This window comes from Barbus barbus, assembly GCF_936440315.1.
Source record: "Barbus barbus genome assembly, chromosome: 23".
Classification (NCBI taxonomy): Eukaryota; Metazoa; Chordata; class Actinopteri; order Cypriniformes; family Cyprinidae; genus Barbus; species Barbus barbus.
The window spans coordinates 21397969-21423421 of NC_136751.1; the positions used below are offsets into that span (position 1 = coordinate 21397969).

At 36.1% G+C, this 25453-nt stretch overlaps 2 protein-coding genes across 3 annotated transcripts; both read left to right on the forward strand.

Annotated features, from left to right (window-relative positions):
- Positions 1 to 721: 721 nt before the first annotated feature.
- LOC306842812 (interleukin-17C-like) lies at positions 722 to 2506 on the forward strand. The gene is made up of 3 exons (XM_079373890.1): positions 722 to 849; positions 976 to 1223; positions 1769 to 2506. The coding sequence occupies exons 1-3, from the start codon at positions 844 to 846 to the stop codon at positions 1998 to 2000; spliced, it is 486 nt and encodes a 161-aa protein (XP_079230016.1). The 5' UTR covers positions 722 to 843; the 3' UTR covers positions 2001 to 2506.
- A 384-nt stretch (positions 2507 to 2890) lies between these two features.
- On the forward strand, positions 2891 to 25176 carry tango6 (transport and golgi organization 6 homolog). 2 transcript variants are annotated; one of them, XM_079373512.1, is made up of 18 exons: positions 2891 to 2996; positions 3398 to 4047; positions 4972 to 5088; positions 5188 to 5335; positions 7369 to 7475; positions 7650 to 7812; positions 7998 to 8065; positions 8178 to 8290; positions 8371 to 8547; positions 10616 to 10745; positions 11079 to 11273; positions 11637 to 11771; positions 12722 to 13243; positions 16988 to 17045; positions 18439 to 18597; positions 19882 to 20033; positions 21694 to 21807; positions 24136 to 25176. In XM_079373512.1, the coding sequence occupies exons 1-18, from the start codon at positions 2939 to 2941 to the stop codon at positions 24310 to 24312; spliced, it is 3243 nt and encodes a 1080-aa protein (XP_079229638.1). In that variant the 5' UTR covers positions 2891 to 2938; the 3' UTR covers positions 24313 to 25176. The 2 variants fall into 2 exon arrangements, with proteins under 2 accessions (XP_079229638.1, XP_079229637.1); XM_079373511.1 differs by having other exon boundaries at positions 2895 to 2996; positions 7366 to 7475; positions 24136 to 25168.
- Positions 25177 to 25453: the final 277 nt, after the last annotated feature.

Here is a 25453-nt window from a genome sequence, read left to right on the forward strand (position 1 = left end):
CTTGTCCCGTGATGGCAGCCCCACAGGCAGCCAAATCTGCTATCAACTGCTCACAGTACCTGTTATTGAGGGCTCGTTTGTCATGTCTAAAACATCCAGGGGGCTCCCACAATTTATCTCCACATTTACTCTTCCAGGGATTTGAAAAGGTCACAAAATGCTCCAAAAAAGGGGAATTTTCTCCATCGGAAGCAGAATATTGGTGATACCTCTTCGTGTTAAATAATGTTAGTTTTGGGCTTAGTGAAATGCAGGGCAAGTTGGGAAAATGTTTAGTATGTGTAACAGATCTAGGGGTTGTCTTGCATCATTTCTCTTTAATATTAATGGTCTGTTAGCTACGGGGACTTACATCTCCACTTTCCTATCAAAGAGCACAATGCAGAAGTATTAATGACTGAAGTACTGCGTTTAATGAATGAAATCTTTTACGGATCACTTCAGAATCAGGAAAAAAATGGGTTACTGATCATGCGAGAGACGAAACTTTCACTTGCCCGTTCAGATATCACAGATCCTACCCTGAAGTTTTTTAATTTGGCTATATATATCATTTTAGTCAACAAATCGTTTTACAGACTGATTGATATCGAAAATAGTTTTTGCAATATAATGCGCTTGTGTATGTAGCGCTTCAATTGAAAGAGGAAGTACGGAAGTAAATATTTATTACTATTTCCTCATAGAGTCGGATTTTCCCTGATGATGGGATACAACAGGTAGACTATAAATTAGCAGCGACAGACAGAAAAGGTATAACAGTCAGGCCCGACACAACCTGAGCACTAAACTTCAGCATCGCTGCGGGTCAACGGAGTTTTAATAATAAACCTTGAACAAATTATGTGGGTAAGTAGAAAAAATGTTTTATGTACGTAGGCTACATGTTTGACAAAATAATGGATATCTTCATCTATAAAATGTTTAATATCGTTTTTGCGCTCTGCTTATTTTATTTATCTCTTTATTTTGCAGTCTCCGCTGTTTTTTGGAATATTTGTCGTCTTGTTGTCGGAGAACATCGTGAAAGGAAAGAATCTGGGATGTTTCAGTGAATGTGAACATGGGTTCAGCAAGATTCACAACAAGCTACTTCAGTCCTTGCACCTGCACAGACACCAGCGTCTCCAGCCCGTCCGTCACGCGCAGAAATCCTGTGAAGATTTCGTTCGGTCCTCACCTAAAGCGCTCAATGATCGCTCACTGTCCCCCTGGGTGATAAGGTAGATATAGCTCCCTAAATCACGCATTTTGACAAAACCTTAGAAATCAGAACACCCTGCAAAAACCTCAGCAGCAAATTTAATCTTGACGTAATCGAACCATCCTTCCTATGACCTTAAAAATTTATTGATTTAGTTGTTTGGATATTTTGCAGTAAACTTCAAATATATTTCATTTGATACTTTAATACAAACAGTTTAATATTGTATGGTCATTTTCAGTGCATCATGCGCTGCCAGGTTGCCTCTTGTAGCCTACTTCTAATTTTCAAAACCTTTTATTATTTTTTTGCTTCAAAAGAAAGTATGCAATGTTGCAGTTAACCCCTGAGGCTGGCTATATTTATTTGTACATTTATTTTGGAAAACAAAGACTAGGAAAAAGCCTTCAGAATCAAGGTTGTTGAGAGCATTATGAGGCATGTTTAGTAGGCTAGTGTTGAAATAATAATACAAAATCATAAAATAAAACAAGTGTGTAAATATGATATGTCAAACCAGTTTCAGCCACATGAATAATGCATCTTTATACCTTGTATTTTCAGAACAGTGGAAAATGCAGACATGTTCCCCTCCAAATACGAGGAGGCAGAGTGTCTGTGTGATGGATGCATCATTAACGGGGTTGAAGATAGGACCTACAACTCAGTGCCTGTGAAGCAAACTCGCTTATTCCTGAAGAAGGTTCCTTGCCCGTCTGACCCGAAAAAGTACTCCTTGGAGTATAAACTTGTGTCAGTGACTGTAGCCTGTACCTGTGCGGTTCCTCAGCAGTAAGAGAGGATAATACTATATAGACCAAAATTGTAGAGACGAGTCTCATGTACCATGTCGTGTTTGTTTTAAAATGCAATTTTTGATAAGGTACTTACATTGTTTGATATGCTTATATTTATAAGCTGAAGGTTGCATGTGTCACATGGTTTATTTTTTAAGCTTACAAACCAACATAATCTTTCTTGAAAGGAAGATGTATTTGTATTACTGTAAAACACTACTTTATTTAGACTTTATTTATTTATATGATAACTTATTTACTATTTATTTAACTGTTATGTGCATTATGAAAATATGTGAACTTGTGATCTTGCGCCTACCTGTCCTTGTTTGAATCAGGTGTGAATTTGAGCTCTGTCAGTGACAGCAATGGTTATGTTAAGTTTGTTTCAGTGATAACGATAAAATGTATTTGTATGTTTTTTTACTCAACTTTGCATTTTGTCCAGATGGCATTATGTTCATGTTGTGTAAAACAAAAATAAAGTCTATGCTGATCTTTACTCATTCATTTGTCCTTCTCTATAAATTCCTCTGTGGGTAAATTTCAAATGCACTTGAATGATATTTCACCATATAATGAATGAATAAATAAATAATAGCATTCTTCTGAATACTGTTTTGCAAAAAAATACTAATATAGCCTATTAGTTAAAGTAAAGCTTTTATAAATTATGGTTGCATTTGTTTTAGGCTATAGTATAATAACTAACCTCCTCTGAGATTACAGAGATTTCCTGAATGTGGAAAAATGCTGCTAAAATGTGGATGATAATTGTCATAAAAATGATTGGCTGTGTAATATATATATAGAGAGAGAGAGAGAGAGAGGCTTTTAATTTGTCGGACTTTGTGGGACTTTTATTTTGAAAGGCTTCTACTGTACTCACGTTAAAGCTGCGCGACAAAGTATTTGTAGACAACACATTGCAGTGTGGATGAAAATGACCACAGCACTAATAAAGTCTCTCAGTATATTAACGAAACCTATTCGAGGTAAGAAAGAATATATGACAATCGTGGTAAAAAGTGTCAAAGCACAATTTTCTGTGTGTTGGCTAAAGTCAATCAGTCTAGTCTGGCAGAAACATTACTCGCAGTCGCATGTTAAGAGAGAAAAAAAATCTTAGCTGCTTTCTCATTATTATGTTATTCCAAATGTGTATGACTTTCTTTCTTTACCTGTCAGGCACATTTTTAGGTAGTTAACTTTCAGTATATATATATAATATATATTTTCAATAAATTAACAATTGAATGTTGTCTGTCATTCTGCCCAACATGTAATATTCTGCTTCACGGAAGAAAGAAAGTCATGCATGTTTGTGTGATGTTTATGTTTTGCACATTTTTAAATAGTGATTGCATGCAATGATGGACGCACACTCTTTTTTTAGAGGCTCAGTTGAGCGATGTTCAAAGCACACAAACAACCCTTGTGTCGGCTCTTCAGAGGAACCTGTCAGAGCTTCAGCAGCACATGTCTGGGGGTGAAGAGCTGGAGGAAGCCCGACAACTTCTGGAGGAGGTCAGAAAAGACATCACATGGGTGTTCAGTGATACGGATGACCTAACCTGGAGCTTTGTCCAGGAATGTCTTCTCTTATTGCTCTGCCTGGCACGTCACCTCAACCGTCTCCTAGAAGCCTTTCACCAGAATCCCACTGCACTAAATCCTGCGACCCCTGAAGCAGCTCCAGCGCTTCCTCCAGATGTTCTCAGTGTGGCCCAGCTAAAGACAATGGGCACTGTGCTGCAGTTTGTAGTCACACTGGGTCTGTGTCCATATTTATCTCCTGGTGTAGGGGTGGCCCTGGGGCTGCGCTCAGCTTTCGGGGCAGCAGTGGAGGGGGCAGTCCGACACGATGTGGCCCCTGCAGGGGAACAGCGTTTACTTACCACCACTAATGTGCTGCTGGAGGTGTCTGCACTGTCATCGCTAGCAACACCTGTGTTTACACGCCATTTGGGTGACATCATGGCAGCTCTGTGTCAGTTAGCATATCGACCCCAGCGCCCTGAGGGAGATGGCAAAAAGAGTAATAAGGTAAAAATACACACATATTTAATCCTTTTTTGACCACTTTATCCTATAGTCTCACTTTAGGTCCTGGGTTTCTAAAACCATGTAAAATCTGGATTTATTTGGGAAATTTTAAATTGTTCCAAGGCCGGAACAGTAATGAAAAAAGTTATGTAACAAAAATTATTTGAATAGTTAACCCTGAATTAGAAATATATATTAATGAACAACTTATGACAATCATGGTAAAAAGTGTAACAAGTGTTAAAAGAAAGTTAGAAATGTTGACTTGGCAGCTAACTGAAATAAGTTTGTCAAAGTACTAAAATGACTAAAACAGAAAAATATAAATAGTAAAGCTAAATAGAAATAACTAATAATAAAAAACTAATAAAAATGACAAAAGCACATACCAAACTTAAACTAAACTAAACCAAAAAAAAAATCTCAATTCTTTTTGTTAACTGAAATAAAGATTAATATAAAAATACAAATATTAGATGAAAAACTGAGATATAAATGATAAATGCTGTGTGGGCAACTAATTAAATTAAAGAAGTTTAAGTTGAAGTACTAAAATGATCAAAACTAAAACTGAAATAAATATAAATTAAGGCTAAATTGAAAAAAATGCTAATAAAATGAGAAAAGCTCACAGAAACGAATGAAACAACTAAAATTCAAATAAAAACTGAAAATATAAAAATTAAAGCTAATCAAAATATATATAACTACTTTAATAGTATATAAATATTGCTAAAATAACTTAAGAAAATGTATAAAAATATATTTTTTATAAATCTCATGCAATAAGAATGATAGGAAAACTCATTGGTATGATATCAAAATTCAAAAAGTAGGTTTGCAAATCCTGTAGGTCACTCTTTCATGTTTCATGTTGGCCAAAGCTAAATGTTTAACCATTTTGGCCTTGCTTATCTACCACAGGGGTTGACGGTAGAGGAGCGCAAGTCCTGCAAAGAAGCACTCCACAATCTTCTTGGGAAAGTGTATCAGCCAATCGTCATCAAAGAGCTGCTTGTTCTGCAAGGGGGTCCTAAACAGGTGTGTTTTGCCCACTATCTTTTTGTATTCTTTTCTGATGTGTTAGTGTTTGTGTGACTTGGAGTAATCATGTATTGTGTAATCTGCGATTTGTTGTAGGCATCATCAGGTTCCAGAGGTGGAGGCAAGGCTCTAACCCAAGCTCCCGCGTGGCTGAGGCGACTGTGCGGACAGTTGCTTTCTGACAGGTTAATGCAACCACAAGGCGTCCAGGCAGTGGTGAGGGCCATCCTAGAAGGGACCGGAGGTAAGGCTGCATTTAGCAAAGAGATCAGATGGCAAACATATGAATTTGTCATTTTAACATCTGAAAAGGTGTATGAGGGAATGGAATCAAGTTTACAAGACATTTAACAAGTTTTTCGTAAAATTCAGGAATTTTTTTGTTTGCTGTATTTGCTATTATTCATTTAAATGATTAATAAGAACAATTATACCAGCCATTTATTTTGTTACTGACCTCAAAACTTGTTTCAACACTCGTTCAGTGATGCAACCCAAATATAGTATATTTACTAAATAATGGTTAAAAATAAAAATTTTAAAACATGTCTATAAATACACTTTTATTTACTTTTTTAATAATTTATGACTGTTACATATAATTGGTAATATATTTGTCCTTTATGCCTAGGGATGGCTCGATACCATAATTTTGGCTTCGGTACGATACCAGAATGTAATACCTCGGTATCGATACTAAATCGATACCATAGGTGACAAATAACCAGCCTCAAAAGATAAGTGAATTTAGAACAGTTTTATTAAATATAATAATAATAATAATAATAATAAAAACAGATTCATATCTTAATAACTTTGTATCAAACTAACAAAAAACCTACAGGGAACATAGGTTACATTTTGATGTTGGAGAAAAAAAAATAGGCTAACTGAAGTAATAAGTGAAATATGAAAATATTTGAAAATATGAAAAATGAAAATATATTCAAATCTTCTTATCTTCCCGGTAGGCAAACAAAATGTCTGGTCTACCGGGAACAGAGGTTACATTTTGACTGAGTTTGAAGAAAAAAAATACAACTGAAGTTGCGCAATTAAGGCAATAAATATTGCTTTATTGTAAAGTGTTATTCTAACAGTCAAAGTAATATTCAAAATCACATTATTATTTCTCTCTCTCAGATTGTTTTCAGATTTCAGACTCAACCAAAGAAAAAGCATGAAATAAATCTCTCTCTCTGCTGCTGCTTATTAGCGGTCGACAGCGCGGCAGAAATATTCCCTTCATATCATTGATACTAAAATGAATATAGCAAAATTATTGCTCAATTCAAATCCAATTAATTTTCGATTGTATGAAATGCAAGTACATATATTATATGACCAAAACTTCACTGGTTCTAGCGTGTCTCACACGCACGTTTGATCTTACTGTATCACATCTGTATGTGCGTTGATCAGTTGTAAATAAAAGTTCAAATTAAATCTGAATTTATGAATGATGCACTCACCTGAAAAGATCAGGATGAGCAAGTGACAAGTGCTTAAAAAGGTTTGATGTGTTCTCTGTGGAAACGGATGATTTATAGCAACGCTTGCATACAGGTGTAGTAAGGTAAGTTCGTTCACCTTTGTCATCTGTTTTGTATCCAAAGTAATGCCATATTTCACTTCTACTGTTCTCTTTGTTTATTAATTTCGGGTGCGTTGATAGAGTTTAATCTGTTTGATCCATCGCGTTGTTCTGTTGTCACATTTTACCGGTTGCGCAGCAATTTGGGAAGCACTGCCACCTACAGGTGCATTTCGCAACTGCAGCGTATGAAATACCGAATTGAGCAAAATTATGATATCGTACCATTTGAAATATAATATATACCGGTATTTTTCCAGTACCGGTATACCGCGCATCCCTATTTATGCCTTATGCATGATTATAAATACATTTACAAATACACCAGTGTTCCTGCTCTCAGTTTTTGTTGTCCACAAATTTTAATGAAATGCAATATCCTGGAACTGTGTTTCCCCCAACAATTACCCCCAGGGTAGATGCCTGGGTTAGACTGGATAGGAGAGAAAAAAAATAGGAGATATGGCAATGAGTGGGCAAGTGTGTTTTGCATATTCTGTAAACAGGAAAGTGTCAGCAGATTCAGCCAAGTTATGGAATCATAATTTTTTTAATGGTGGTGGAAAACATGTATATTTTCATCCAGTACATAGCTAAAAATTCCCAATGTGTTTCCAGTGGATTTATCATGCTATTTGATGTGGCATTCTTTTTTGCCTGTGTTTCACATTTCTGACCAGCAGGTGGCGACTCTGACTGGAGGAAATGTGATGCTGTGGCCAAGATCCTTGCTGCCTGTCCTCAGCAGTCTCTCTCTGCTGAGAGTTATTACAGTCAAGTGTGTCCACAGGTAAAGTAGTGCATTATTGCCAAAATGGTGATTTAAAGTTGTGTTTGGTTTGCAAAGTATAGTAATAGTTATATAATAACAAAAGTAACAATGTATTGTTATCAGTTTCCTAAAAAGCTATGCAGGTTGTCTAAGATTGACTCTAATTATGGTATGTAATGTCACTGGATTTAGGTCCTGGAGCTTCTGCATTTCAAAGACAAGTTGACTGCACAGCAGTTCCAGAGAGTGGCCACCAGGGCGGCGCTCACCATGGTCCAAGATCGGCCTGAGTTTACACTGCGATTCCTGCTCTTTCCTCTTCTCTCCCCCCTTCACCGCTGTGCAGAGGGAACTGGTTAGTATTAGTGTTAGGCGATTGGTTAAGCGTTCTTTAGTGGCTGAGGTTGTTATTCTCTGACTGAGTGATAAAGCTGCATCAATTTGCTAATGTTTGTCTCAATACACAGGCCTAAAATAATGTTTAGATGCAAAGCATGTAGTCTTTTGAGCACTATAAAATTAACTGATAAGCTTTTGCAGGAGATGACCTATCCCAGGATAGAGTGCAGGAGTGGGAGCTGACTCGCTGTATTGAGGATGTATATAAAGTAAGCAAAGCATTCTGTATTGTTTAAGCACCATATCATCAATTATATTAAGCAAAAACAATGAAACTACAATATCATCATTTACATAAGAACGGTGTTTCATTCTGGTCAGATTTGTGTGGTGGGTAACAGTCCATCAGAAGTGCTGCTGAAAGCTCTAGCAGATGTCATCTCAACACTGTTCAGTCTCTTTTGCTTCACCAAACAGAATGTCTCTCATTTACGGTCAGTGTGCATTCTGAATTTATGGATGAAGTATTTATAAAACATTATATGTTTGGACTAAAAGTGGTTGTTCCTTATAGCACATCATGTCAGGAGATCCTGATATGGTTTCTGTCTCACTCAGAGCACTCGGTTGCTCTTTCGCAGCTGAAACGTCTGTGTGGACTGCTGGGAGAAGTGAGTGGAGTCAGACACGGCTTTCAGTTCTCACCTGGCAGTGAAGGAGGGGCCAGACTAACAGTCAGACAGCCTATCAGGTAGGGCTGCAACAACTAATCGATAAAATCGATTATTATCGATTATGAAAATCATCGACAACGATTCTCATTATCGATTAATCGGGTCTGCCCACAGTGTACGTCAAACTTCAGCTGGTTAGTCAAATTACGGCACTGAATAATGCATTTCTATGGACAAAATGCATCTAAAAATAGTGGAGGAAACAGAATGAGATTCTGCCGGAGAAGCACGTGATCTAAGCTGCCCAAAACATGATAATTCTTTATTTTAAGCTTTAAGTTAATGCATAAGAGTAATGGCTTGCCCTGTCAGGCGCTTTGACAGATGCGTGTGCGTCCTCACCGCAAAAACGTTCAGTTTACGGTCATATCCTTATCTATAAATGCCACAAATTCACGCGAGCATTTCCATTTTTGCATAAAGGTCCGTCCTGACAGTCTGTGTTAAGTTTAAAATACCGAATGAGCGCCGGCGCGGCGGGCGCGCGCACGCGCGTCAGACGGACAGAACACAGTAGAGAGGGAGACAATTAATATGCTTTTCAGCGCAAACATATCCACTGTGCTGAATTATCTGTTGTTGAAAGTTAATTTAAGGTTTAAAATAAATTAAAATATTTTATGAGAGTAGGAACTTTAAAGGGATAACAGCGTGTAATTGTCTGTCTGAATATAAACATGAGACGCTCCATAACGGCCTTTTACAGGATAAAGAAATGACGAGGTGACTGTGATCAAAGTAGTTCCTGCAGAACATTACTCTTACCTGTTGGTTAACACTGAGTTTGTGTTTTTATTCCTCTTTATTATTATCTTTATTATTTTAATTTTTAATAGAGGTTTAAACTATATTCAATTTTTACAATGCTTAACAAATTTATGTAAGTTTTTTAACAATGTGTTTATGTAAGGTTTGTGCCACTGCTGTTCTAAAGTAACAGTATTGGTGATAACCAAAATCATTTTTCGGCTTTCTGTACTGGTTAGTACTCCAATATGTGTAAGCTCTTTAGTAACAGTAGTATTTTTAATGCTATAATATCATTATTGCTGTTATCTATGAAAGAAAACCAGAGCACTTTTTTTTTTTTTTGTATTTTTTGAGTATTTTTTTTTCGCGATACCCAATTGCAGTCAAAAAGTACATAAACAATACCAGCAAGAATGCAAGCTGTTATGAGGCCATTTTTTATTATTATGTCCAATAAATGACAATAACATTTTTAAATTTAAACAAATTTTTGACAAATTTCTAAAATATGTTTTCTCTTTATTATGATAAGTGGTCTAATAAATTAAGCACTGTATGTTTTCATAGCATTCAGTTGTCACGTTTGTTTGAAGAACGTTGGGCAGAATGTGGAATAGTGTTTTTTTTGGTCAATATTTTTTAATCCGATTAATCGATTAATCGAAAGAATAATCGGCCAACTAATCGATTATCAAAATAATCGTTAGTTGCAGCCCTACTATCAGGTATTATTAACTGAGAACCCAATAATAATTATGTACTATTTTGTGGCTACATCGATTAGCTAGATGACTCTTTTGTCAGCTCCAAAATAAACAGAGAGCTTTGAAACAAACAATGCTTGTTTTTAAATGTGTGATGAATTTGGATTTCAGTAAATTTGTGTGCATCTCATTTGCTTTCATTAAATTAAGCAGGAATTATAATATATTAGTATAATATCAATCATCAGCTACCCTGATTTACCATTTCCAAAATGTGGGGTTAGCAAGTTATTTTTAAAACTTATAATAATAATAAAATAATATGCATAATTCTTTTATGCACCAAATCAGCATATTAGAATGTTTTCTGAAGGAATTTGTGACACTAAAGACTGAAGCTCTGGCTGCTGAAAATTCAGCTTTGCTATCACATAAATACATTATATTTTAAAATATATTAAATTAGAGAATAGTGATTTTAAAATTAAAAAAATATTATTAAATATTTTTATTGTATTTTTGATTAAATAAATGCTGCCTTGATGAGCATAAGAAAGCTTTGAATGGTAGTGTATGTAGCAAAGCATATCAAATCATTATCATTACCGGTCTCTCTTTCTGTGCGTTTTAGCAGTGATGAAGATGATGCCCTGTATGAGAAGGTCTTTGGTGAGCAGTGGAGAGTGCAGTGTCTGGTGCAGTTATTTGGAGAGATGAAGGACAGTGACCTGCCTGGAGAGTTTTTTCTACTGCTGCTGCAGGTGCTGACCCCTTGGTTTCCAGTGTAGCTCAATATTTGTAGCTGCTGCTCCAAACTTTTAACACAATGTTAATGTCCTAAAGCTAATTTTTATGACTCATTATGAGGCCTCAAGAATGCCTCAAAATGTAGACATTTAAAAGAACTTATCTGCTTCCTTAAAGATTTGGATATTTCCTTTTCAGAGTTCTCTAAATAAACTGACTTTTGTTGATGCTGTGAAAGTGGTTTGAATTTGAAAGTGGATGCCGAGATCACCAGATTTTTTTTAGCATGCTACACTGTGGTAAAACCTCACTCAACATCTGATATGTCTGTTTCATGCTGTTTCCAGGATTTAACGGCTGTGGCTGCTGAGCAGGAGGAGGTTGAGCAGGAAGTGGACACCTCATCTATGACCCTGCTGGAGTTAGAGCAGCACCTGCTGGGGCGTGTGAGTGGACATGGACAGAGACTGGCTCTGCTGCAGGTGTTGGCCATCATGTGTGAGGGTCTTCCATATACACAGCTGCTCCGCAAGCCCACTCAGGTGTGATATACAAGAGATCGTGCAAACATTGTTATTTAAGCATATGAAATGGTTCCCTCTCTTCTCTTCCTTTAAAATCTTTTAAGCTGTTTTATCATTTTGTATTTTCTGCTCTTATTCGACTGAGGTTGTAATGGGGGAAACATGGGCCATCTAAAAATAGAGCACATCATCTCCTGGCCAGATCTGTTCCACTTAACTCACAACAATGAATATCTTCTCTCTGAGGGTTATTTAGGACACGAGTATGAGACTTTCTTGGCACGGTTTTGCTATTTCATCAGTTGTGCTACTTTATGTAGTGATACTAAGAGAAGGAGTGACATTTATATGCCAGCAATACATTGCTCTTTCTCCATGCAGGTGGTTGGGTTCATAGTATCCATGCTGCAGAGGGCATGTGTTAGTCTGGAGTGTGGCATTGACAGCCCAGTGGAGAGTCAGACTCTCAGTATGGGAATGGGGCTTGTGGCCACTCTACTTTCTGGAGCTGCTGAGGTAGTGTATTATTATACATTTTACTGCTGTCCTTTGCTTACTCTACTGTGAGACTTTTCCTAGCAAAAAGCTGTTTGCTGCATTTTTGGAGAGCTGACATCTTGCAGTTTAATCCTGCATTTAGTCCAGCAGTGTTGCATGTTACATTTAGTCAAAAACTATTTTTAACAAAAAGGTTCTATTTTTGTGTAGTTATTACATATGTAATTTTTATGACTGCATATTAATTGAGTGATTATATTTGAAAAATTTGAAAATATGTTTGTCGCACCACAGCATTTTTTTAAAGAACTACATAAAATTTGAAAGGTTATTCAAATGGTGAAAAATGTAAAAGAAACACCATAATACTCTGTACTAGTAATTATATACTAATGTAGAGTTAATTTGGTGTGATTAATTATTTAAAAAATGCAAAAAAGGCAAAAATAATAAATTAATTAAAAATATAATGATAATAATAATGTTGTTGAATAATATTCATTTGGAGAGGTTCCTAGCAATATTGATGTCATAATTAGTAATTAATTAATCAGCATATTATTAAATTAACATGGTTTAAAAATTGCTATAAATTGACAGTCCAAATTTATGGGCAAATTTCAAACAAAAATTTTGATTTGAAAAAATTTACCCTCTAACACTAGCATTCGCTATTCTTTTTTCTATTCTATCTAATTGTTTTCTTTTTATTTATTAAATAATAATAATAATAATTAATAAAAAAAATAGCTACATGTACTGCGTTAGACTAACCAAGACTTGTCATAGCACTTACATGTTATTGCTCTTTTGTTGGTTTTGATTGCTTCTGTTGTCCTCATTTGTAAGTCACTTTGGATAAAAACATCTGCTAAATGACTAAATGTAAATGATGTTGGAAAAAATGTTTGTGGACCTTTTATGTGTTATTTTTTTACCAATTTGTACCTGTGTATATCTTCTTTCAGCTCACTGCAGATGATTATTCGTCAATGGGTGAACTGTTGCCCCACCTTGAGCAGATTTCCCAGCAGCACCCAGAGGCAGTCATCCAGGAGCTGGCGTCTGATCTGAGAGCCACTATTGCCACACATGGGGCTTATCGCCCTAAAACTGTCCCCAAAACAGCCACCCAGCCCAGCACTGCCCACAGTCCTGCTCAACCTGCGGGCCACAGTTCAAACACCCTCCCAGCTTGTACACAGTCATCTAGAGTTCCTTCCAGACAACAGGACCCCTCACAACCAGTCTCATATCCCAAACATACAACACACTCTGGTGTAACACCTAAAGTTAATGACATTCAGACAACTGGAGGAATACCCAGTTATGGTATTTCTGAACCCTCATCCAGTAAAGCTTTCTCTGAGTGCCTGCTGGAGGCCTGCGACCCGGATGTGCCCACTCGAGCTGTAGCTCTGCGTTCACTGACCCGCTCTGTTAGAGATGGAGACAAAGAGGCATTGCAGAACAAGGACAAACTACTAACAGTAAGTGAGACAGTATATATATATATAATACAGTGCCCTCCACTAATATTGGCACCCTTGATAAATAAGAGCAAGGCCGTCTCTGAAAATAAATCTGCATTGTTTATTCTTTTGATCTTTCACTCAAAAAATTCACAAAATTCTAACCTATCATTGAAGTAAAACAATTGAAAGTGGGGAGAAAATCTCATGATGAAATAAATGTTTTTCTCCAATGGATGTTGTCCACAATTATTAGCACCCCTAGAAATTCTTGTGAGTAAAACATCTCTGAAGTATATTCCCATTTATATTTATATTTTTTAGCACACGAGGGTGACTAGGAGCATGAAATTGTCCAGCCATGACTTCTTGTTCCACAGGATTATAAATATGAGCAACACAAAGGCCAAATTCCCTTAATCATCCATCACAATGAGACAAAAATATAACAATAATATAAAAATAAAACAAAATAATATATTTCTGATGTGCAGCAAAAGATAACTGAGCTTCACAAATTAGTGAAGTGGCTTTAAGAAAAGAACTAGAGCAGTGAAAATTCCCATTTCCACCATCAGGGCAATAATTAAGAATTTCCAATCAACATAAAATGTTACGAAACTGCTTGGAAGAGGACGTGTGTCTATATTGTCCTAATGCACGGTGAGGAGGAGAGTTTGAGTGGCTAAAGACTCTCCAAGGACCACAGCTGGAGAATTGCAGAAAATTGTTGAGTCTTGGGGTCAGAAAACCTTAAAAAAAACTACATCACCACATGTTGTTCGGGAGGGTTTCAAGAAAAATTCTCCTAGCTCATCCAAAAACAAACTCCAGTATATTCAGTTATCAGACACGAGCAGAGGTGGGTAGAGTACCCAAAAACTGTACTCAAGTAAAAGTACTTCTAGAAATATTTACTCAAGTAAAAGTAAAAGTAATCGTCTGAATAGTTACTTGAGTAAGAGTAAAAAAGTACCGGATAAAAAAACTACTCAAGTAGTTAGTTACTTGTTACTTTGGATCATATAGGTACTGAATATAGTCTATTTTTATTTAGATATATAGATTACATTTATGTAATGTGTATGTGTATATACACACACACACTGCCGTTCAATATATATATATATATATATATATATATATATATATATATATATATATATATTTTAATGTAATTTATTTCAGTGATGCCAATCAGAATTTTCATCAGCCTTTACCCCAGTCTTCAGAGTCACATAATCCTTCAGAAATCATGTTGATTTATTATCAGTGCTGCTCTTTTTTGCTTTCTATTCATCAAAGAATCCTGAACAAAATGTCACAGGTTCCAAAAAATATTAAGCAGCAAAACTGTTTCCAACACTGGTAATAAATCGATATATTATAATGATTTCTGAAGGATCATATGACTCCGAAAACTGGAGTAACAGCTGATGAAAATTCTGATTTGCATCACTGAATTAAATTATATTTTAAAGTAAATTAATTATGTATTATCCTATAACCTCTGACACTGAAACCTCTGAAAACGCCTCACATGACTGCTCTGAACATAACGAAACAAATGCATATTGACAGATCTTCTGTTCTGCAAAATGTAAACAAATGTAGCCTATATTTTTGCAAGCGTAAATATTGTAAAAATATGAATAATTGTGTCTAGAACAGGCCGCGCGCCACTGCACAGAGCTAACGCGGGTTCCGCGGGTGTTCATTTCATACTCTGTGACAGCTTATTTAATGTATAAATTATACATTGTATTTAATGTAAGGTACATGTACAACAAACTGGTAATGTCATAGTGGTATCGTGGCCTATACCTGTGGAACAGTAGACAGCACACGCGGTGTTCATCTAATAAAAGATCTTCATATAGCTCTAGCAAACTATACTTATACTTCTCTAAAAATATACTTGAGTAAGAGTAAAAGTACCCATTTTAAAATATACTCTAAAAGTATTAGTTACCCAAAAGATTTACTCAAGTAAATGTAACGAAGTAAATGTAACTCGTTACTACCCACCTCTGGACACGAGTGGAACTTCAAATGGGACTGGCTTCTATGGTCAGATGAAACTAAAAATGAGCTTTTTAGCAGCAAACACTGAAGATGGGTTTGGTGAACACAGGGATAAAAAAGTACCCCATGTGTACAATGAAATATACTGCTGTATTTTTGATGTTGTGGGCCTATATTTCTGTTGGAAATCTTATAATGGGCCATGTTTGGATCTTCCAACCAGACAATAAACCAAACACAAACCTCAAAAACAACACAAAAATGGGTCACTGAGCACAAAACCAAGCTTCTGCTATGGCCAATCCAGTCCTCTGACCTGGACCCTGTCGAAAATGAGTGAGGTGAACTGAAGAGGAGAAGGACCAACATGGACCTGTGAATCTAAAGGATCTGGAGAGATTCTGTATGAATTAAAATGGTCTCTGATCAGGTGTTCTCCAAACTCTTCAGGCATTATAGGAGAAAACTCAAAGCTGTTACTAGGACATTGCAACAATTGGGTGCCAATAATTGTGGCCAACATAAACTAGGATTGAGAACCCCCCCACTCAATTGTTTTACTTCAGTGATGGGTTGGAATTTTGTGTTTTTTTTTTTTTTTTAATGAAAGATAAAAAGGATAAACAATGCAGATTTATTTTCACAGCCACCTTTGCTTATATTTACCAAGTGTGCCAATATGAGTGGAGGGCACTGTATGTATATATATATATATATATATATATATATATATATATATATATATATATATATAAAAATTACACATTTTGTTCACATTTTATATTACACATATATTCACATTTTGCTGTGACCACACATTTCTATAAATATAAAAAAATTATTTATTCCTGTGTACCATTTCCAGTTCATCTATTACCGTTTATTCTAAATGGTGAATTTTCTTTGCATTTAGATTATAAAAAATATTTTCTCCTTAGTGTTTTTGTGGGTCATTTTGAGTTCTAGAGTTGCGCTTTGATGCCAGTGATCATTATAGTATCTGATAAACACTTATTCTCCTAGTATGCATTATTCTCTCTGATGCTAAAAGCCAGGTGTCACGTACACATCTCTCCTGGGGTATGTGTAGACTTTTCCCTGGGTGACACTGTTTATATGGGCCAGTGATTTTCAGTGTTCCTCATTCTCCTGTGTGCTGTTTCTGAGGGTGGGTGAGGGTCTAGACCATGTTTTATAAATGAGGTGGGATGTTTGGTGTGTAAAACCTCTTGCTTGAGGGCGCCTGAAGACTCCCATGGGATCTAGTTATGATGAGTGGCTTTGCAGTGTCTCATCTAATATTCTCTGTAATAAGAGCCTCTTCTGTGTCCATCGCTTCATAAATACAAGCAATTCACACATAAGCACGGACACAAGTGTCACAACTGTGACAACACCCAGTAATCCAGTAATATAGGTGTACTTCTGGGAAGTCGATTAAGTTTTTTCTTCCCTTTTGATGCATTCATTATGTTTTGGATATTTATTTGAGTTATTAACACATTTAGGTTATTCTTTAATTCTCTCTCAAGTCATACCACTTTACCTCACGTGAACTCATTAAATCTCTTAAATCCGCAGGCCATAGACATGTTTTAATTTGCATTACTGTAAACGTGCTGAGAGCCGAGCTAATGGCTCATTGAAAAACTGTCAGTGATAATTAGACGAAGGAATTAATTAACTCTGCCCTAATTCTTTGCTCAGCTTTCACTGAATTATTTCAATGTGTTGCAGCTCTTTCTAGAAAACCTGGAACATGAAGACTCCTTTGTGTATCTGTCTGCCATTCAAGGTAATTCATTCATTAGCTTAAGAAAGAAATCAACCTGAATTTCGTAGAAATACAACAAAATACGACAATCACACCTAATTGATGTTTTTAGAAATGAATATCAAAATTTGATTTATTTGTAGCTGTGATGGTACATAATAGAACAGCTTGGTTTTGACTGGTTGAATGACTTTGTTGTAAATGGAGGCGTAAAGCACAGACATTACTTTGACCTGATTTACTTTGCCAGCAGAACTCACTGTCAGCTTTACCTCGGCACATTATAATATGTGTTCAGCTCCCACGTTACTCGTTCTTAAAGAATACAGACTTTCGGTTAAACCTTTCACTTGTTAAATGACCAGACTTTTGCTTTGCCATAATAAATAGACAAAGCATCCATTTCCTGAGCTCATCAATGTAGTCATTATGGTAGTTCTTATGTTTTCAGTTAAATCTGAATAGAATTTAATATATACGAAATCACTAATAATTATTATTATATATATATATATATATATATATATATATATATATATATATATATATATATATATATATACTACCATTCAAAGGTTTTGTGGTCAGTAAGAGTTTTTCTTTTTATTATTTTTTTGGAAGACATTAAATTGATCAAAATTGACAATAAAAAGTTTACGTTGTTACAAAACATTCCATTTCAAATAAATGTGGTTCTTTTCAAGGTTCTGTTCATTAAAGATGTTTATGTTTTTAACAATGATAATAAAAAGAATGTTTCTTGAGCAGCAAATCAGCATATTACAATGATTTGTGAAGGATCATGTGACACTAAAGACTGAAGTAATGGCTGCTGACTTTAGCTTTGCCATCACAGGAGTAAATTATATTTGAAAATATATTCATATAAAACGGTTATTTGAAATTGTAATAATATTTCATAATATTGTTGTTTTTGCTGTGTTGTGATTAGTTAAATGCAGCCTTGGTGAACATAAGGGACTTCTTTTAAAAATATAAAAAATTCTTCCTCAGACTTTTGAACATTAGTGTATATTGATCAGCATTTGTGGAGGATTCTCTTTGTATATGTGTCTTTCTCAGAAATTACTGGATCAATCTCAGGTTATTTTAAGAGCTGTCTTGGGATTTACAAGAATATTGTTTCTGGGCCAGCAAACAGATTTAGAGTGATCTATTTTGGGTTTATTAACTAAACCAGCTCTGTTTGGAACCAATATGATCGCACCTCTTGTCCATAAATAGTCAAACAGGACCATCTTGACCCTTTTTAGCCCTATTGAGGAATAGCTGAGTTAAAGTTTTAATGCTCTGGCAGGCAGCCTGTTGTGGTTTTTATTTATCCAGTCTTAAAGAGGATCTGTCAGACGTTCAGTCTTTTTTTCTAAGCTGTTGTTTCTTTTTTCTGTTTCAGGGTTGGCAGTGTTGGCTGACTCTTTTCCTGAACAGATTCTGCAGAAACTGCTGGGAGAGTATCAGACCGCGGCGACTGTCGGTTCCCCCGAAAGGGAGCGCTCCCTAGAGACACGCCTCAAAGTGGGCGAGGTTTTAATGAGAGCCAGCAGGGCCATGGGTGAGCATAGTCACTGTCTGTCTGTAGTCTGTCTTTCTTTCTGTATTTCTTTCAAAATACTTCCTTTTAAGAAACATGCTCCATTTCAGGACCTGTTTGTCAGATCTGGGCAGTGCCGTGTCTTCAACACAAGTGTGTGGTTATTCATTGTGTCTCAAGATCATTCAGTCTGGGTCTGAGACATGTCGTCTTGGCCCGGCTCCTTAACGCTAACAGACCGAGCTCTGAAAAAGCCCAACAGCTGCTACAGTCCGCTGAAACTGCACAATGAGTCTCACAGCTCTCTGTCACATTCATAGCGCCTTCACACACAGCAGGGGGCATCACACACTTCACCCGCACACTTGAGCTCAATTTACATTTTCAACCTCTGAGTATTATCTAATGGGACACTGATTTCAATCCCAAAATCCTTGTTTTTGTAATAACTAAATATCTAACCACAACATACTGTTTCAAAATGTACACATCCAGTCCGTAATTAAAAAAATCCTTTTCCTGCAGAAAATTGTACCTCTGGTTTCTAATTAAACCTGTCACTTAATAAGGGGCTTGGACAGATGGCCACAGTTAACAAGAAGCACAGGATCAAGGAAGTGTTTGGTACACTTTTTCTTACCGCTTTCTTTTTCCTCCCCTCAGACACTTTTTTTCTCGTAGATCTAGCCCACAATAGCCATTAAAGCTCTTTTGATCTCTTTAGAGGATTGGTCAGCGGAAGAAGTGGACATTCATGTCTGAATAGGTCCTGGCACATGGGTTCTGGAAGGTTTTGTGGAGTTTGAATGATATCTCAAACAGAGCCAGAAAAATCAGCTGTGGATAGCAAGACCCTCTGGACCCACCTAGCAGCCATTTTAATTGCTTTTGTCTTGTTTTATCCTTATTAATTTCCTATAAAGAATGCTAATTCCTCTTACACTAATACCTATTAGTGTGAGGACGAGTTTTTTTTATCTGAGTTCTTTTCATATAAGCCAAAAAAATCCCAGTTTAGTGACTTTGCTCATGCTGTAGGAACGTGCTTTGGACTTTCTCAGACTTTCACACCGAGATGGAGAGATTGGAAGAGGAGTGGCGATTTCAGCTTTGTGTTTGTGTGTGTGTGTGTGTGTTTGATGTGTTCAGACTGGACCTCTCATCCAGTGCACTGTATATGTGGTATTAGAAAGAATTCATTTTGTATTATTTAAAGACTTTATATTATTATTATTATTATTATTTATTTATATTATTACTTTATATATCGGTACAAAATAAAAAATCTTGTCATTAATCTTTTAGGTGATCTTGCTCCACACTACGGCCGCCCTCTGATAGGTGTGTTTCTGAGCAGCACACGAGACGAGGACAGTAGTGTGCGTGCCAGCAGCCTCTCTAATTTGGGTGAACTCTGTCAACTTCTCAACTTTTCCCTCGGACTACTGGCGCAAGAGGTAGTACCACTCTAGAATTCAAAACCTAATAGTCAAGACAACCAGTCAAGCTGATGAAAAGCTGAATCTGTGTGTCATTTAATCTGTAATTAGTTCTTTTTAAGCAGACCCCCAAGGCTGCTTCTAGTCTGATGTCATCATTCTCTTTACTCTGCACAGCTGTGTGTGTGTACACATGTACATCTCACAACACATGATTACCACGTCTAGTGCTAAGATCAGGATTTCTGCTAGTGCAGCTGGGTGATGGATGGATGAACCCGAACTGCATCAATTTCACTGATTTGCTCTTTAAAATCAATTTCTTGACTACAAATCTTAATGTAGCAATCGATTATGCTCTAATTTAAAATGGCACTGTAAATTAAAATTTAAAAATTTAAAATCCCATTTTTAGAATCTTTACAATTCACAATTATCACATTTTATTTTTAGAAGATTATTTTTAGAATTTGCGATTTTAAACTGAAAGCGATGACAGTATTTGCATACTGAATTATGTTTGGTTTTCTTTCTTGAATTAATTTGCATTCTAAATTGTGATTTAGTTTTTTTTTTTTTTTAAATAGTGACTAGCCGTCTGTAAAAGTGGCACAGAATGTGTTGATTATGCGTTGTTGATTCTTACACAGCCAACAGAAAAGAGGAAGAAAAATAATGCGTTTCGTTTATTCTTAAAGGGATAGTACACCCAAAAATGAAAAGTCATTAATTACTCGCCCTCATGTCGTTCTAAACCCGTAAGACCTTTGTTCATCTTCGGAACATAAAGAGTACAAGAATACTTTTTGTGTGCAAATGAAACAAAAATAACTTTATTCAGAAAGCTCTCGGATTTCATCAAAAATAGGTCTTACAGGTTTGGAATGACATGAGGGCGAGTAATTATTTTTTGGGTGAACTATCCCATTAAAATCATAAGATTGGTCTTTTACTCTTTTCAGTGGCTGATGCAAACGTGTTTGTACAGCATTTGTACAGTTCATGATTCAAATGTCTCTTGTGAGCTGGTTAATTTGTTGATTTTTTTTTCATATGGAAGTGAAATGGACATTAATAAATGAAATATACCCAAATAGATCAGAAATTTAATCAAAGCGATTTGAGAACTTGTGAATCAGAATCAAATGAATCTGTATAGATACCCAGCCCTAAAGTACCATGTAACTATTTTTATGCGGTAAATCATACAAGCTTATCTGAGACTTTTAGCATTATACTTTTGCTGCCTTGCAAGCATTGATATTTCCTTTAGGAAATGCAGATCTAGTATTCTTTAAAACTTATGCCAATATATGAAATGTGTGACTGCTTTGCACAGTTGGAAAGCAGTTTGTTTATTTTTTTCAGTGCTTGTACATGCGGTTGTTGAGAAAATCTACTGTAAGCGGCTGAGCTGCAGCAGTGGTCTAGAGATCTTCATGAATAAGCATCTCTGTCAGTGTGACTAACTGGGCTGCTTATTCATGAAAGAGCCTGTCTGCAACAGGCTGTTCTCCACCGTCTTGACGATTAGCCTTCTGCAAACCTGTGTGCATGTGTTTAGACATCAATCGACCCTCTGCATTGACATTAAGATCAACTAGTGCAGCATTGCAGATCTTTGCGGCCTGTGTACGTCCTTTGTATTTGACCTCTGTTTGTGTGCTGGTTCCTGCAGCTGAGCACATGTCTCACCGCCCTGATAAAGACGGACAAAGAAGCAGAGGTTCGAAGAGCTGCGGTCCACGTCATTGCTCTTGTTCTTAGGGGCCTTAGTGATAAAACCACTCAGGTGAGTGTATTTGTGATCAGTTAATCATGAAACTTGTGATTGTGCAGTTAAAGGAATATAAAAGGCTTTTTGTATGCATATATTTTTTAAGTAAAATTAATTAGTATTTTTATTTAATCTGAAAAGGGAAATAAAATAAAATGTTCTTATTGGTGAGACTACTATTTGATCATTGCATCACGTCTCTTCCTGGTATCTTCACATGTATCATGATCCTTCAGAAATCATTCTTAATATGCTGATTTGATCCTCAAGAAACAGAGATAGTTTTGTGGTATTCAACAACATGCCACAACCTGTTTTTAACTTGGTATATTCCTTAAGGTGTAAAATCCCATCTGTGTTCAAATTATGAATGTGCAAAGACATCCACTTTTTTCAGAATAATTCTGAAAACAGAAAGGCATTCTCTGAGTTTACAGAATATGTCTTGTTTGTGAGGTTATAGAGTAGGTTGTTAGGTCTCCCGATCTGGTGTCATCAGATCAACACGTGTTTAGTGGGAGGAATTCTTCTAGCATCTGGACTGATGAACAGCAGCTGTAATTTTCTGCTCTCTTATTTAGAGGTCACCTGCTGTGTAGACAACCAATGCTCTGTCTAATCATCGCTATCAGCAGACACCCTTGTTCCCACGGCCCTGATCACTTTCCCAAAGATGGCTTTCATTGTGGATAATAGCTCCTACAGGTCATTTGGTACATGATGAGTAAAAATAATACATCTAAACCATAGGATTTAAAAAAATATATATATATTTTACTTTTTTCAGAAGAAAAGGTTGTCCTTGGTCATACAAAAATGGTCCCTGCTATGTTAAGAGTGTTGTTGCCAAGACATAGTTGAATGTCCATAACATGAACTGTCCAGGATAAGGTAATAAAATTGACCTTTTAGGGTTAGAAGTTTGCTTTGAACCCTTTTATAAAGTATTATGTATCACAAGTTTAGAGTTACAGCTGTAACTGTATTAACCAATCAGAGCTGTGTAACAGCTTACTAGGATGATGATCCATTGGACTATTAGCAACCATGTTTAACAGATGTTTAGCCTGTTGTAAGATCATATGAATCACACCACTGACTGATTTAAATATGTTATTGTTAAAAATGTTTTTTTTAATGTTGTCATCAGACTTGGCAGTCAATTGCCATTCAAACTTTACAGACTACAGTTCTGTTCTCCCATTATGCAGTGTGATAATCATATTTCAGTTAACTTATTTAAATATATTTTGTGTAATATAATGAGGTATGAATCACAAGAATGCCATAGGAGATATGAAAGGGAGATATTTGATCTTTGATTCCGCTTATGTTAACCATAATTTTCCTCTAATGGAATGATTTTAAACCTTGATAATGCATTGGGATTTTCATCCAGATTTGTCCAGCTTTATTATTGTTAGAGATTAAAACTAACCATAAATGAACCCAAATAAATAACAATTAAATAATTACATACTTTTAATAATTACATTTTAACAAAATCAAAACAAAACAAATATAATGCAAATAATACAATTAAATTCAGAATATATACATATATGTATTTTTTAAATTGTGTTTTATACAAAAATATTTTTGTAATAATAACATTCCTCTAGATAAGTTTTTATTGAATTTTGTAGTTAGGTTGACACAAAAGGATAAAGTAGATGAAGATTTAGCAGCCTGACACATTTTATTACTTGACTTTGCAACACATTGAATTTTTTTGGGATTTGTCCACATAAAACGCATCTTAAACTCCCACTATAAACACACTGATCCCAGTGACCTCAGAGCCGACTGAACTGGTCACTGCTGCTGCAAATGACCCCCTGATTTACAGCTCCAGTGTCCACCCTTGTTAGTACCCTCAGTCTTGAAATATTTTCACATGCACTTTATAGGACAGATTTTTACCAGACAGGCTCAGGCGGTGCTGTCCCTTGCATGCACCTTGACATTGGCCCGGGTGTAAAGTCATATCTGTCATCACCGTCTGTTGGGTTTCCCAGGATGCAGACTTCACAAAGGTCCTTCTGGTATGAGGAACAGTTGTTACTTGGTACAGCTGTTGCAGTAAGTAATGAGATGGCTCATCCAGGTAAACCATAAGTCACAGCGCCCGGTGTCCTTTTAGTGTGAAGTTAAAACAGCTGACTCCTCACAAAAGCACTCTCCTGCTGTGAAGAATAAGGTCAAGAGACCATCTGCCTCATGAGACATATACTGTACTCATTATTTTCTCTTCCTCGTTTGTTCTTTTTCTCACATTGAGCTGTACAGTAAAACAGCACATCTGCTTACTAAGTGTTTTTCTCTCCCCTTATACCTTTTCAGGTTCTTGAGGATGTTTTATTGGAGCTGTATCGGGCTCTGAAGTGGGTGGTGCGGTCGGATCCAGATGAGGTTACCGTACTCCACGCTCAAATTGCTCTGGAGGAGCTGGATGATGTCATGAGGAGGTTCATCTTCCCTCAGCAGAAACTTGAGAAAAAGATTGTGGTACTACCTTGAAAGCCTTGTTATAGACAGAGGATTTTGTTTTGGACTTCCACCATCCATTAAATTTATACTTGTAGTTATTGAAAGATTTATACATTTCAGGGTTTTTCATTTTTTCACAGCTATATTTTCATTCTCAAGCCAAAAAAAAGCATTGATAAACTAGCATTGTAGCTTTTGTTATCTAGTACACTGGTGTTAGAGGGCACCACAAGCTATATATCTGTGTAACTGGTTTCCTTTCTATTCTGCACCGGTGATAAAATGCCTGTTTGCTTTTTATCGAATGTTTGTGGAACATATAAAGACGGCTAGGTCATGACATCATTGTAAGATACGACAGGGCAATTAGTCATTCTTCCAAATTTTCCCCCTCTTCACAATACTGAAACTTTCCATTCATGTTAACCATCTCTATGGCTGCCTGACCTCTTGGGTCTGCACCAAAGCAGAGCTGGTTAAATATCATGTAAATACAAGTTTTAGCATTTATACGAACTCAAAATGTTAGTTTGGTCATGAGATGCCTCTGGAATTAAATAAAAGTGCTTATTTTTCCAAATATTGTCTAATGTGTTTATATTCTGTTGTTAAGAGTGTATTTTTCCCTTTGCTAGGACTGTTTTAAAGTCAGTTTACGTGTAAGCACATGTCTGAACATCTGGGTTAGGTTGCAGTGCCCCAAGTTCCTGTGCTGTAAGGTAATGGAAGTGAACCAACCATTCACCTGCTAAAAGTAGTTCACACTGTTAAAAAAAACACATGAAGCACAAAAAGCATTTGTGCGGTTATTGTATTTGCTTGTATTAAAATCAATATGGATTGATCTTGGCAAAGGATTGTAATATTAAAGAGAGAGTTCGCCCCCAAAATATTAACATTTTGTCATTCTTTACTCACTCTCGTGTTGTTGTTCTAAAACTGAACGACTTTCTTTCCTCTGTGTATTGTAAAATTTGATATTTTAAGTAATGTCTTGAATTTTTTGAAGTCCATGGATACCAAAACTGATTGGTAACAAACATTCTTTAAAATGTTTTTTTGTGTGTGTGCGTGTGTGTTTCACAGAAGTCAGTTATACAGGTTTGGAACAACATGGGAGTGAGTATATGATGGCAGAATTTTTATGTTTGAGTAAACTATCCCTTTAAGT